We start from the raw sequence: 16,345 nt of genomic DNA on the forward strand, positions 1-16,345 counted from the left end.
TTGCTGTAACGTCCAAGTCAGGTTTTCAATGTGTGGAATAAACGCATGAGGCACATGAGGAGTAACTGCATAAGATCCTGTTTATTGTCTGTTTTAAGAGCTCCAGGAGACTTAACCCTGTCTTTGTAAAGTAGCCTACTTGGCCTAACCTTTGTCTGGGGAAGGGCAATTTCCCGAACATCACACGTGTGGAGGAATTGAATAAATCTTTTGGGAGCGTATGCTAGTGTGTGGATTTTTTCTGTTATTTCATAGTCTACTTGGCAAGGAAATTACCGTGTTCATGGTGTGTGCTAAACTGTGCACTCAGTAGGTGTGTGAAGTGCTGAAATAATTGTCCCTGGTGAAAATGCCCATGGTGCATCTTTAAGCGCATATATGTGTGCGTGAATGAACATGCAAAAAAATGCAAAATCACCTTGACCGCCCCCTAGTGGCTGACAGCAGCATAGGTCATAAACCCCACCCTGTCCATATTCGCAGATAGGTCACTAAAAGATCAAAGTACACGTCAAATAAATTTAATACAAATTTAACACATTCATCTCAAAGATGGTCTCTGTAAGCTATTTGATACTATACAAAGATTTGATATCATGACTGACAGCTATGTGTGCCAATCAGTCTATGGTGCAGCTCGGGATTGGTCGACAGGTGTACAGGCAGGAGCTATGCCCAGATCGCTACTACGCAGACTCTGTTCGGGATATTTCAGCGTAATTTTTATATGGTGTGAGTATGTGCCCCAAGGAAGTGCATCGGGCTTTGAAGCCAATTTTCGCAGTAGCCAAACCGTCAAATTAAAACTCCTGAGTCCGTCACGTGATGTCAGTGGGCATCGTGAACAAACTGTCTGTCAGCTAATCAGCGGATTAAACCTCTCTGAGCATTACAACCCCACAAAATGTCCCAATGTTTTTAGCTTGATGCGCCACTGAATAACTGATATGGCAATGAACCAGGCCTGTCCTCTAATGCAGTATCCAGTTATCGTTATATATATTCATGGTGGAGGTACGTTGACCATCTTTGTATTCAGTTTAGCAGATGGTTTGCTTAGCTGAGCAAACCACACTCACACATACACACACACTCATAATTTGTCTTGAACTTTTTGTCATTTTTTGTTGACCTCATTGTGTATTACTTTCATCAAAGTATTTGTAATTGTATAATCTTTGGTGAGGTATTTCACCAGCACCCTGTTTTTTTTCTGTATTATTGTTGAACTGTTTTCTGTTGCACTTTTTATAGGTGCAAACAAATAAAATGAAGTGAAATTAAATGAAATGAAAAGACTGGAAACAGGGAACAGCAAGTCTTTCTTGCACCTACCAATACCTCTAAAGCTCACTAATTGGCATTGCATTGCATTTGTTAACAAAAAGTGTAGGAAATACAATTTTAATGTCTCGATAAATTTCGTGGCCTGGTGCAATGACTTGGAGTCAAGAACAAACACAATATATCATATTAGTTTGTGAGTTTCAGAGGTCCTGGTTCATTTTGTCACATTTGGACGGAGCCAGGTCAGCTGTTTCCCTTTTTCTAGTCTTTATGCTAAGCTAAACCCACGTCTCCTAGCTGTATATATGACGGACAGTCACGAGAGTGGTATCGATCTTTGTTATCTAACTCTTAGCATGAAAGTAAGTAAGTTAAAGGGTTAAAGTGCGCATTTCCCTTGAGAATAGTACGAGTGTGGTTTCAGGTACCTAAAACACACACACACACACACATGCTGAAAAGATTATTAATGACTTAAAGTGGTCTAGTGCTGCGCTTTGTGGCAGGTCTGGTGGTCTGGGATTCTTATTGGATTGTGTTTGATGTCTCCTCTTAATGGCAAAGTCTCCAGCGTTATGATCACACACACACATACACATACAGAGGCACACTTTATTATGTTAACAGCCATTTGCCTTGTCGCCATGATAAAGCTCTTGGCGCTCTACTGGGGTTGTTTTAAAGCCCAGACACCCTTAGCCATTACTCAGGTGATATGCCAGCGGCTGGTGATCAATGTGTCTCTAATAGAGAGAACGAGGGGGGAGCAAAAAGCGAGAGAAAGACAGTGATATTGATAGAGAGAGATAAAGATAAGCACAGAGAGTGATTGCACTTTTACCTTCTCATCCATCACCCCGTTCGTAGAGCACTAACTGGCCCTAACCTGCTCTGCAGTAATAGCCTGTCTGGATGTTGTATTTACGAGGTGCCATCAAAACAATGGCATTTATCTAGGCACTCGGATCATACACTTTCATCACTTTTATCATTATATCTTCGCCTCTGTGTGCAGGTGTGTGTGTGTGTGTGTGTGTGTGTGTGTGTGTGTGTGTGTGTGTGTGTCTGTGCGTGCATGCGTGTGTGCGTGTGAGTGTGTGTGTTGAAAGGCTTGCTGACCCGTGCTCTAGCGGGAGTGAGGAAAGCTCAAGGGTGAGTGTCGAATGTGAGGCGGTTGATGCTCCTTAAAGTTCAGCCAAATCCCGAGGTCAGCACGCGTGTTTCTGTTTGTCTATCTGACCTTCAATCGGTTCATCTGTCCTTCTGCCTATCCGTATCTCTTTCTAATGCCGAGGACAGACTTAGTCTCACTTGGGAAGTTGGTTCACAGAAATGCTCAACCCAGTCTCCAGAACACAATGTTGGCATTGTAGGTTTCTGCAAACCGCAGATACGTTGCATTTGTACCTTTCATAAGTATGACGTGGTTCAGATATGAGCTGAGATTCTCACCCAGAGGAGAAGGGGAAAGTCCACTGTTCAAGACAATACTGGATATTTTGTAATGAGAGTTCAGGACATCTCTCGCCATGTTTGAATCACCAAATGTGGGTATTTTTAAACAAGAGGTTGGGAAATTTCCAACCCTGTTTGTAACAAAAACCGGAGTATTTCCAGCCATAGAAACGACAGCAGGAGTTTGGTAAGTTTCCAGCCATGTTTTGTGGAAATTTTTGATTTAAGGACCAGCCATAGTGGATGTTTTTTTAGCAACACAAGTACTGCATTTTTACAGCAGCTGGTTTTAACAAGGTAAGTTTTTGCCAAACAAGCCATGTTTTTGTAGCAACAAAACTGAAGTGGAAATGCTTGTGGTGACAAATTCTGATAGAATTTGGGACATTTCCAGCTGTGTTTTAGCAACAAAAGTGGATATTTTTTTTTACCAATACTTAAGGATATTTTCAACCCCATCAGTAGCAACAAAACTGGGTATTGTTCAACAAGAGTTTGGAACATTTCCATCCATGTTTCTACCAACAAAAGTGGGCATTTTTAAAACGTGAGTTGGAGACATTTCCAGCTGTGTTTGTAGTGACCAAACCTGACATTTTTTTAGTCAAAACATGTTTTCCCAAACCTAACCAAGAGAGTGTTGTGCCTTGACCTAACCACACATTAACCACAGCACTGTCATAACATACAGTTGAAAACTGAAACATAATGCCACATAGAGTTTCAACACATCTGTTACATAGGAAAGGCACAAATATAGAAACATATAATGCCAATATTTATTCTAGAGACTGAGTTGAAATGCCCACAGGTTTGCAGGATTTTCAAGTTGTTACCACTGTGACCCATTAGGAGGATTAAACAGCACAATGTGTGAGCTAGAAACAAAGAGAAGAGCTGTGCAGTGTTTTGTCAGTGCATGGGAAAGGGAAGCTGAAGAAGCAAAACTTTGATAAGCGAGGTTGAGTGAGATGGGGGGAGGTGCTAGTGTGTGTGCGTGTGTGTCTGTGTGTGTGTGTGTGTGTGTGTGTGTGTGTGTGTGTGTGTGTGTGTGTGTGTGTGTGTGTGTGTGTCTGTGTGGGAGATGTGGAGAGTGGGGAGGGCGAGAGAGTGCCAGGCGATGTAGGAGGGACAGAAAGCGAGGGCACGTCTGGAAAGCATCAAGCCAAAGCTCGGCATATGTGCGAGTGTACATGTGCATGTGTGTGTTTTGTAGCTCCTCTGGTCTCTGGCTTGTTAACCCGCAGGTCACGGGCAGCTTCAATGGCTGGCACACAGCATGGGAATAATGACCTCTTCCACAGCGAGCACATGCTCATGAATAAACACACAGAAACATACACATTAAGCGTGTGTTCATGGCGTTTTTATGCCTCTTTACGTCAAAGGGGTGCAACACCTTTAAAGGGATAGTTTGACATTTTGGGATAATATATGCTTATTTGTAACTTTCTGTTATCCTTGGACAGAGTTAGGCTAGCTGTTTCCCCCTGTTTCCAGTCTTTATGCTAAGCTAAGCTAACTAGCTGCTGGCTGTAGCTTCATATTTATCATACAAGAAAGTAGCGCTGTGCCCGCCTCAGAATTATGCCAGTCGAATCACATTTGGCAGTTCAATCTATTCAGTGATTCGTTTTATTTTCCATACAAACTTTAAAAGTTTGAATGGGCTCTGCAGAGCATTTGGTGTAACAGCGGCATTCACATATAGTAAACAAGCTCACGGCGCTAATGACAGATCGCAAATGTGCAGCAACTTTTTTCGCCAACTCTAGATATCAATAAAAGTCAGAGACTGTATTTTCAGCTGTAAATTCAGCACTTCTTCACTTTACGGTGCAGTTTCTCCCTTCGTCTGTGTTGCTGCCTGCATGTCGCAGCTGCAAATGGTGGAACGAAATTCAAAAGCACTCTCTCCGCAGCAAAATCTGTGGACAAAAACGTCCCCAGAATGAACTGCACAGAAAAATATAGATTTGAAGCAATCTCTGTGACTGAGGGTCTCAGACTGATAATTTGAGTCTCTGGCTTTCAGGGGGCAGCCCTAAAAGAAGGCAAATTAATGTTACTCAGAAAGTTCAAGCATCAAGATCATTTTACTGGTAAAGATCCTCTATTGGTCATCACTTCTCTGGAAAACTGGAGCCTAGTGTGTCTGGGAGAAAAACATCTCCTTCTCCGAGATAAGCCAAGTTTGGTGGGAGGCCACTCCTTTCAGAGAGCTGCTTATGTCTTTGATCAGCAGTACGATGTGTGTGTTTGCATGCGTGTGTGTGCATGTGTGTGTGAGTGTGCACAACAGAGAAGGGTAGAAAGAGAGAGAGATAGAGAGAGCAGCAGCTGGTGTGTTGTGTTTTGCCCTGTGAGACCTGACCAGGGCTGGTGTTGTATTACATGTACTAGTGTTGCCAAGGCGAGGTGGGGTGAGTTGGCTCGATAGCCAAGAAGTGAGGGGTGGCAGATGAACAGGAGGGGGAGGGGGTTTGGTACTGGGCAATAAAGCCAGCGTCTGACACCCAAAGCGCTTCTCATGCTCTGGCACAGGCTATTGTGGTCTGGAATTTGAGAAATGCATTTGATCGGTACGGTGTGTCTGTGTGGGTGTTATTTTGGACGACTCCTGGGGACAAAACAGCCATCAGAGAAGGGAACGAGAGGAGGAGGAGGAGGGCAAGGGTTACCTGATGAATACTTGTACTTTCATCGCACATTCGAGAAGCCAGCATCCGAGGATTTTGTGGGTCATTTCTGTTTCTTCACAGAGGCTCTGCAATCTAAAGACAAGAAAGAAAATCTAAGAAACATCATAAAAACACAGTATAAGCACTGTTTCTTTAACCTTTATGGGGTGATTCTGTTAAGTGAGCAACTGATTAAACAGGAAAAAAGAAGAATAACATTCCAGTTCACATTGTGTGGATGACAGGAGTGAAAAAGGGGGAGGGCCCGGAGATATTTTATCTGGCTCTGCATACTCTCTGCCTCCCTCCTCACTCAAAGGGAATCCCATCTTTTCTCCTTGACCTCAGCATTCCTCAGACTCCTCAGACTGAATGCAAGGCGTGAGAGTGAATGCATGTGTGTGAGAGATCAGTGTTCACCTTCAAATTACTTCAAGTAATTAATACGATCCTCTGCCATGCAGTTTTGAGGGTTGAGTAACTCAAAGAGGAAACCGACACCTCAGTCCTGGCTTCAGTGTCTCTATCTACAGTTAAGGTCGACCTGCTCAGATGTGTTTACAGCAGCTGAGAAATTAGCGTCACTCCGGTCCTTCATCTGTGCTTGCAATACAGAGAGGTGCCGTGAAGCTTTAAAGTCTTGTATACACATGATTTTGCTGAATTGAAATGAAATAAAAATACATTTATTGTTGATATGATGGATGGATTACTGAACGGGTCTACCGGGCACAAGCCCAGGGCCACAAAATGTCAGGAGGCCCCCCCTTGGCCTTTACTTACAAAATGTCAAATTAACTTGTATCAACCGGAAAGAGAGAATTAAAATTATCTCAAAGTAACACAAAACAACTACAAAAATAAGAAAAACAACCACAAGGAGACACAAAATGACTACAAAGTGACACAAAACAACCTATAAAGACAAAAAATAACCTCAATGAGATGCAAAATTACCTTAATAAGACACAAAATAACCCCAAAGAGACCCAAAAAACTACAAAAAGACATAAAACAACCACAAAGAGACACAAAACAACCACTAGGAGACACAAAATGGCCACAAAATGATACATAACCACACAGCAACACAAAATAACTAAAAAAAGACACAAAATTACCTCAAAGAGATGCAAACAGCTTACAAAGAACCAAAAAATGACATAAAGACACAAAATTTAAAGTTACCAAAGAACCCCCCACCCCCCCCCCCCCAAAAAAAACCACAAGAAGGGTCAAAATGACAACAATAAGATGCATCAACTTAGACACAAAACCACTACAAAGTCTTATTCCTGTGTAGGAGAGCTGGTTATAGCCTGCACTGCTTATGCGATTAATCCTAATGTCCTATTCAAGCAAGCTAATAAAGGTACTTTACAAATTTTGTCTCCATATTTCAGACTTTTCTCTAATCAGTTTTACCTCTTTGGGCCTCCATTAGTTAATAACGTTAGCCCAAATGAGAATTTTAGAAGGGAAATGTAAATGCTGAATCTTTATCAGGACAGCCATTAGGAATTACGGGCAAAATGTTCCACATTTTTCCACCCCATCCACATGCAGCACCACCACTGGTACGCAGACTTTTGCATGGCCCCTCTGGCTCAGGGTCATCTGTGCCCTTTGACCCTCCCCTGACAGCAGGCCTGATCTTAATCTGCAAAGTAACCAGTAACTACAGCTCTCACATAAATATGGCAGAGTAAAGCAAAACATTTCTCTGGAATTAAATGGAGTAAAACAATGTACCATAAAATGGATATACTCAAGGTACAAGTACCTTAAAACTGTACTTGGTTTCTGCATTTGAGTAAATGCAATTGTTCAGTTACGTCCACCGTATCCTCTCTGGCTGTGCCACTGGTAGCCCTCATCCTGAGAATGGCATTCAAAAAGCCTGGACATAAAGCACAGAACAAACAGAACAATCAATTTAAAAGACTAATCCATGGTACATTAAGACATTCAGACAGTTGGGGCGTTAGCCTGTAAAGCTGAGTTGGCGAAATGATTAAAAATGCAGAGTAAAAAGGAGAGAACAGTTTGTAAACCTCACGGTGTACTTTGAGAAACATTGCTTTAAGTAGATAATGTGGTCAATCCTCCTTTTAATTAATGGAAATGTAAATAAAGTAGTGATTTCACTACATGTGGTACCACTCCCCATCTCTGCAAATGTTTAGAGCAGATTGGTGCTTTCATGCTAATTGCTGTCATGGGAGACCATCAGGTCAATCTTGTGTATACACTGTCACCTATTGATATAAAACAGTACTGCAGCAAGAGCAGGGGGTTGTATTTCAAGTCTAGGTTGTAGACGGACATCTAGCGGTACAATAAGTCATAGCGGAGAAACTGTTAAAGGGATAATTCAGATTTTCTGAAGTTGGGCTGTATGGGGCAATTATCTATAGTCAGTAAATTGCATACAGCAGGCTGGAGTCTGACATGGAAGTGAAGTAGTGTGCTGCTGGGGACGGATCAGTGACAAAACATATGTTAGCCACCTAAAATAAATCCCACCTAAAAAAAACTGTATAATGTCATGTGCACTCTACATTTAGAATATTTTCACTGCTTTACTCTAATGTGATTTCCGATGGGAAAATGAAGCTGTCATATTTTTTAACACCAGACTCCATTTAGAAAAACAGTGATTTAACATTGCAGAGCACAAGAGTTGCAGGTCTACAGTTGCCTCAATCAGTTAGTTTGTTTGCGTTATTGTGTGACATGGGCATTTAAAAGAGGTTAGTTTAGATTCCCAAAAGTCATACAATCACACAAACTAACTAACTGATTGAAGCAGAAGTAGACCAGCGCCTCTTGTGTGCAGCGAGACAAAATGACTGTTTTTCCTCAATGGGGTCTGGTGGCTTTGAGAGCAAAGATGGGGAACTGAGGCTGTAGAAACAGGCTGCCTGACAGAAAGTCTGAACTACATACAAACAAAACAGCATGGGCTGCACCAAATCACACAAGTAAATTACACACAGTCTGGATTTCACATACAAAATATTGCACATAAATTGCACACAGCACGTTTCACAGACCACACTGTTCAAACATCATCAGCAGATTGCACAATCCCTGCAGCCTTAAGCAGCATTGTTTTAACGTTTGATAGAGGTAGGAACAAATGAGTTTTTAAAAGGCAACAACTCGTATTCTGCGTGGAGGATATGTGATTATTCTCTTACTTACGTGTCAGACTCGAGCCTGCTTCTCCAAACTGGGGATGTGCCCACTGACATCTGCTCTAAGTTATATAGTCAAGGACCCCATGCAGCCCCTCTTTAAAAAACCTGAACTAGCCCTAAAAACTAATAAGTGTGTAAAGATGCAAAGATACAGAAAACATGTGTGAAAAGTGTGTTTATTGAAAGGAAACAAGGCACTGTACATTGACACTATACATACTCCTGGTTTACTGCATGACACAAGTCACCAAACCAGGTAAGTGCAGCTATGTTTTGGTCGGCTCTAAATGTGAATTATCATCCACGGATTTAGGTTTGTCAAAGAGCAGCAAACTAGAGAAAGATGCGGTCTGAAGTGTATCTTCAGGGCTGGGTGAAGCGCAAGTATGTTTTCTTTTTGAAGGCACCTCTTGAGTGGTCACACCGTTGGGGAAGAGCTCAGCAGCTTCAGCATCAGAGAGCGAAGGAATGACCATGGCTTTGTCACCAGCCTGAAAGAGACAACAAGGATGTGTGTTTTAGGAGCAGTTTGAGTTAGGACTTAAAGGAAGCATGAACTGTCATGATAAGTACGTAGCAGCTTCATATGGCTCTTCTGTCATGTGGCGTTTGGTCAGTTTCTTCAGTGTTCCCACTAAAATGAGGTTGCATACCTAAATTATTTTTTTGGAAAGAATGTATGTGAATGCACTTGCAACTTTGCACAAAATTGTTAAATGAATTTCATGTAATAAAGACAGATTTTTATTCTGTATCTGGCTCGTGACATTGTCTTGAAGGGACAATTCACCCCAAAATTAAATATGCATATTTTTCTCTAACCTATAGTGCTATTTATCAGTTAGTTTTGGTGTGAGAGTCCAAGTTTTGGAGATATTGGCTGGAGAGACGACACTCCAGTTCACTCACCAATGCAATGGAGTTAAATGGCACGTTATATCACCACATAGAAGGAAGCGTGGCTCATGTTTTTGACAGTGCAAAATATAAAAATTATTGGCGTCTTCCTCAGCTGAATGGTAACGTTGGCTAGCTCGATGATGCTAGGTGAGCTCGCAGTAGGAATTGCAAATTTGCAATTGTAAGATTATCTTTTCTTATCTTAGATGCAAGTTTCCTTTTGCAGAGTGATATCATTGGCAGGTGACAGAAAAAGAAAATAGCTCCTACATGAAACTAAAAAAACAAGATCTGTGGATTATCCTGAGTAACCCAGTTGTGATTTTCTGGAAACATACAATGCTGTTGAGTTTTCAAATGTGTTTTTTGGTGCTTTGAGCTCCACAATGTGAGTGCCATATAATTATAATTATATTGGAGAGAAGGCAGACATCTCTACGGCCGATATCTCCAGAACTCTGCAACTCACACCAAACAACTGATACATGATACTACAGATAAGAATGAAAATATGTAATTTTGACTTTATAGTGAACTGTCCTTTTATTGTCTCTAAAACTGTTTTAAACTGTTTTTCAGACCAGTTTGTGGAGAAAAGCTAGATGCTTGTTTGGATGAAGTTTGGACTGACTGTTCGGTTTATATTTGAACACAACCAAATTATTGGGTGTAGTAAGTGTTTAGGAGACAAAAGGCAGGAGTAACAGCAGAAACTTAAAGGAACAGAACACATTTTGGTAAAAACGCTTCTTTGCTTTTTTGCAAAGCATTAGATGAGAGGACTGATACCTGTCTCATATCTGTACGTTAATATAAATCTGGAGTCAGGAGACGGTTACTGTCGGTTAGCTGGGCTGCTCCAGGTCAAGAAACACTCTGTTTAACCGTTTACCTTCCAGTCGACAGGTGTGGCGACCTTCTTCTGTGCCGTGAGCTGCAGAGAGTCGATAACTCTGAGCAGCTCGTCAAAGTTCCTCCCTGTGGTGGCGGGGTAGAGGATGGACAGCTTCAGCTTCTTGTCTGGGCCAATCACAAAGACCTAAAGTGGGTTAAGATGTTAAAGGTTCAGCATAACACAATGTACGGTACACACTTCTTTGTTGCATATGTCCCCCAAAAAAAACACATTTACATGTAAAGAGAAGGTTTCACTTGCCATATAAATATGTATTTGTTTGTTTTTTAATATGTCATTGAACCCATTTTCAAGAAATGGGTTAAGTGAAAATATTTACACTACTGTGTGCCACATTTCTTTAATATTCTGCAAACATAAGGCTCTGAGAGACAGCGTTTATTTAGATGCAGACACTGTGTGTGCATTGCATACGCGACACACAGCCCATAAACAGCCTGTGATTAGCTCTGAGCCCAATGATATGGTTTTCAGCTGCAACAAAATTTGAGGAAAAAGACTAAAAAAAACTCTCATAGACATAAAGTCGGGTAGGACAGGATTCTCTGCAAAAGGCAAATTTCACTGGCATTTGGCATCTGTTAATTCTGTTTCATGATGCAGTCTTCAACTTTGTCTTTGTTGTGATGTACTACAAAATATGTGCAGCACCAAGTGTAAAAAAAAGAGCAGCATGTTTCTTACACAGCGAGCGGTGAGGGGCATATTATCCTTGTCTCTCTCATCGGGGTCTAGCATGCCCAGCTGGATGGACAGCGCTCTCTTGTCATCAGCAATGATGGGGTAAGGCAGAGGAGTTTCAGGCGCACCGCTGACTGCCATCACGTCCTATAAAGAGCGAGGAGACACATTCATCTTTGACACCTTTGATAGCGTGTGTAAATCATCACTCTGTGACTCTCACCATCCCGACGCCACCTCCATCATTTCACAGGTTTAAAAGCAGCAGAAAGCTTTAAATGCTCAGACAGGAGTGATTGTAAAACCAACATTGTGGTCTCAAAAAAAAATGTTAACATAAAATATGTAAGGGAAAAAAAAAAAAAAAAAAGCATGTTTTTACTTTTTTGGTAGAGGAACTGTGGATGATGAAATCAAAACCACAGTTCGTCTAACTTGACACTTGCCCAGTTAACACTCCCATTTGGACCAATCACTGGCCTTTCTAAGGAAGTGTGTTGTAATGTCGTAGTTCACTAAACCAAAGGCAGAATGCACAATTGCAATGTTGTTTAGAGTACAAGGCGAGCCAAAGCAAATCAGATTAATGAAGTTAGAAATCAAATTATACATGTATTTAATTTATAGAAACGGAGTTAAAATAAATAGCATTGAATTAAAAATATATATAATTAATTCAATTCAATTTAAATACAAAACACATACCAATATTGATATTATTATTAATAAAAAATTATTAGAATACACTGAATAATAAATCAATATAAAATATAGTTATATTAAACATAAATTCATTTATATAAAAAAAAATGAATTAAATTAGCTTATAATAGAAATTATTCTTATACAACTTAATTTAATTTCATGCAATTTAAAAACAAACATTTAATAAAAAATCTGGTTATTTAAACAAAATCTATTCCAAATGTATAAATACTTGAAATATGTTGTGAAATTAAAAGTTAATTTAATTATAAATAACGTTCAAAAAAATAATAATACCATTTTTAAAAAAAGTCAGTGTTTATTTAATGTACAGTTAATGATCTGTTAAAGAAATGTGGATCTGGAGATAGTTTGCGGAATCATTTTCACAGACAGCTGAAATATTTCAAGTTCATCACCACTGCAAATTTTTCATGTGTCTATCTAGTGGAGAGTTGTGAAAACTGTCATCTCCCTGTGACTGGATTGTACCAATTTGATTTTTTTAAGTTTAAAAAGTTCATTACATGCAGGACATGAACTCCAGACTGCCTCCGCTAGGAGTTACTTTAAGCACTAGGATAATTAATTAATATGGTCCCTGGTCATTGAAAGAAAAAGACACTGAATGGTTTTGATTTTAATGAATAAATGGAGGATTTTTAATTCAGATTACAGGACAATAAGCAGTAACTTATTACACTACTGTCAAGGTTTCTGGATAATAAACAACAGGAAAGCTTAAAATGTCACTGTTATGCAATGAAAGTATGTGACCGTTACCCCCGTTAAGTGTCACTCCACCCACAGTTGCCTGACCTGTAGTCAAAGTTATCCTTTCATCTGTTTCACTCTGCAGTTAAAGGTAGAGGTACACAGTATATGTGTGTGTGTGTGTGTGTGTGTGTCCATGTGCATCCCTAACCTTGCTCCAGTTGCAGTGATCCTCAACACTGTCAATGGACAGGGCAATCATCTTCACACCTCGTTTCTCGAACTCACTGCTGAGCTTGGCAGCACGGGCGAGCTCAGTGGTGCAGACTGGAGTGAAGTCTTTTGGATGGGAGAACAGAATACCCCATCTACGCAGGAAAACAGACATTAAGCTGTGAGGAGTTTGCACTGCACCTCATTTTCTGGCTAATAAACCTCAATGTGAAAAAGCAAATAAGGCCAATGTCATCAAACACTTACATACTCCTATTTAAGACCTTAAAAAAGCTCTGCGTTTATGAACTGTCCATGTTAAATCTTTGCAGGCAGAAGTTCGAGTAACCGCAATAAAAGAAACAGGCTATGGGTCAAACCTGTACGGAGTTAAAATAATATTTGCTTTCATGTATCTAAGTATTTATTGCACATTACATAACATAGTTTCTGTATTCATGTCTGTTGTGGTTGTGCATTTATCCACACATGTTTCCCACTGGGGACAAGAGTAAAGCACAAGCAGAGAACATTTAGTCTCAGTAGAGGAAATTCCAGCCACAGATTGAAGCAACAGGTGTCTGTGAATCTGGCAGACTCCAAACATTAAATCCAGCTGCATACTGAAAATGTAGCTACGATGAGGAGGGTGAAGGGTGAGAAAAATTTGAGTTTTCCTGCAAAAACAAGTCCCTGATCAAGTGTGCAAAACAGGAAATCTTTGGTCTTGTTAAAGGATAATTCACCATGAATCACATGGGTTTTCTGCCTCACATGGTTTATGTGTATCTCCTTTTTAATGTGTTGTAATGTGCTATCACATGAGGTCAAGGCAACAGAAAAGCACTGCTCCTCACAGGCATTGTGATCACCTGATTCTAGGCTGACCAGAAGCCCTGATTAGACTGAGTCAATCCATTTTGTTCAGAACAGAACAAACCCTGGACACTGACACCGTTGATAATGTGTGCAAAATCTGGTGCTGATTATAACATTTGCGAGAAGTAAAAAGAAAAAGTATGAACACCAACTATTTTTCTTCAAATTTGTCTGTAAAAAGTAGATGTTTGCTCTGCTGGGAATGCAAGGTTGCAATTTTCATTTGGCTACCACTGCCAGAAAACAAACTCAACCAACCATTGCTGAAAAACACAATAGACCCTGAAAATAGGACACATTTTCAACAGATGGTGGCCTCTCAGTACAACATCTATTCCCACTAGGGTAAGAGGAAACTTATTGTGCAGTTATTAAAAGCGGGCACATCCTTATTAGGTATGTAATTTCAACTGGTTATGCCAGTTTGGAAACTAGGGCCATATCAAAAACTGTCGCAACACCCTATCTGCTGCTCAATTGTCTGCTCAACCGTCAGGATAAGGAAACAACTCCTAAAATATTATCGTAAAATCAAAAGAGAAAGAAGGTGCACTGCAGTAATGAGTGACATCCACTAAATGTGCTTGGTTTTGCAACTGACAGGCTCAGGTGATTATTAGAAGTGTCTGACAGTATGATTATTATTTTCTTTTTTGGAGGAGGAGTGAGACCCTTTTATTTAACCAGTAAAAACCCTGAAGTTACCATTGCCAAACCCACCAGACTCCATTTAAATAAACAGAAATTTTACTGGGTACAAAGCCAATGTACTTTCCCCTCAAACTGGGTGAGATTTTATTTCAATAAAATCAAAGTTTGTGATTGCAACTGCGATCAATACTGAAGTTGTTTTTTTTTTTTTTTTTTTTTTTTTTTTTTTTATCCTTTGGTCACTTTAACATGAAAACACTGGAAAATAAGGTCCAGGTTTAAAAAAAAAATGAAATTATCCTTTAACTTGTTTGAGCATTACACAAACTGCTAATTTCAAACCCAGGCTGCATGTGTGTTTGGTTGTAATTTATGCAAAGATATTTATTTCTCTTTGCCGAGGTTCAAAGAGCTGCATACAAGAGGGAATGCCAGAACTGAGGCACAGATCCAAGTTCACACAAAACCACACAATACAGGCCTTGTCCCGACTGTGCTCACAGTTCACTAATGAACAGGCCAGAGAAAATGACTAAAAAATACACAGAAGTCTTACTGCTATTGATCTCTTTTTAGTCTGCAGCTGTAGGACAAGTTTGTGTTGATCTTATTTATTCAAAAACGCAGAAATAATGTGTTTTTTATCACATTTGTTATCATTGTCAAATCCAACACAGTCATGCTTGTGTAACCCATCTGTCTTAGTCAGCAGGTGTCGCATGACAGCCATAGTGGGATCATGGACTCGTGTTTCAGATCTCTGTATAAAATCACGCGTCTTAGCTTTTGAACTGAGAATAAATCTGTTCTCAGATCTGTGTTCAAGCTTCTCAGTCTGAGCCTGCAAACAACCAGCTTCCCCGTTACTCAATCGATGCTGCGCTGGCTGCTGCGAACATAAGTCCAAACTCGCAATAAAACACGTTAGTTAAAAATGTGGCGTCTGTACGGGGAGCGTGCGCACTCACGAGCTGCCCAGGAAATCGTGGAACTTGATCCTGCCGATTGTTGTGTCGGCCTCGAAGTTTGGGAACTCGTCTCCCAGCAGAAGTCCTGGCATGGTGGGCTCTTCTCTGCAGCTCAGACACGAGAGAAAACGATGAGGGTCGACCTGCCTGGCTGTCCTGGCCTGTGGTGATCAGGTCTTCATGAATGGACCCGGATAAGGGCGGGGTTAACTTCTGTTACGTAGCTCCATGCGGCCAACCAGAGAAGAGTAACTCAAGTTTTTTTCCCCCCACAACTTTATTATAACAACAGCAGTAACTTATTATTATTATTATTATTATTATTATTATTATTATTATTATTATTATTAACACATATCACATTCATTCATTTGTTTTTTTTTTTTATGTAAAAATCAAAAAAATATACATTTACAAAATTATTATAAAAATAATAGTATTAAAGTATTAAAACTCATTATAGACAGCCTAAATGTGCAACAACGAATGCGCTATTTACCCCTACTTAATTAAAGTTTGCTCAAATCCACAGCTAAAGACGATTACTGCACTGTGCATTACTACTATACTGCATAAAATATTTTTTTGTTATTGTTGTTTTTAAGAATGATACGCTTAACTTTGACTTCTGTGTAGCAGCATGATGGGCTTTACCGTGTCCTGCCTGTATTACATGCCGGGTGACTGACTGATCGATCATCTTCTTCGACCAATGACAGGCTATCAGCTCTGGGCATTTTACGCACACAGTCACCCATGGTAGAGACCCCTTATTTGCGTTAAAAGCTGGCATACACTCTTTAACTCATTTATAGGAGCCTCTTGGACTGCCACAGTGCGTAACAATCTTCCCGCATCATGCTCCCCCAACATATGTTCACTGTGTGAAATGTGTGCTTATGCGCCCTCCGTGCGCTTTTACGCGCGGCATGTGGTGTCCTCCTTTACTCACACCATCGTTGGCTGTTTTTGCACTTCATCACCTGGAGCTAGATGAACAATGCAAGAAAAAAATAAAGCATGCATTCGCCCTTTTCTGCTCATAAACTGGTATCTGTAGAAGGAAGAATGTGAGGTGATATGGGGCGCAAA

General features: G+C 40.3%; 1 protein-coding gene across 1 annotated transcript; it reads right to left on the bottom strand.

The window, feature by feature from the left end:
* Positions 1-8,786: 8,786 nt before the first annotated feature.
* prdx6 (peroxiredoxin 6) lies at positions 8,787-15,448 on the bottom strand. The gene is given in 6 exon segments (XM_042484207.1): positions 8,787-9,022; positions 9,025-9,117; positions 10,419-10,565; positions 11,127-11,270; positions 12,754-12,910; positions 15,254-15,448. Coding segments are annotated over 6 exon segments (666 nt in total). The 5' UTR covers positions 15,346-15,448; the 3' UTR covers positions 8,787-8,989.
* Between the last annotated feature and the right edge of the window lie 897 nt (positions 15,449-16,345).

The sequence above is a fragment of the Plectropomus leopardus genome, chromosome 3 (assembly GCF_008729295.1).
Source record: "Plectropomus leopardus isolate mb chromosome 3, YSFRI_Pleo_2.0, whole genome shotgun sequence".
Lineage (NCBI taxonomy): Eukaryota > Metazoa > Chordata > Actinopteri > Perciformes > Serranidae > Plectropomus > Plectropomus leopardus.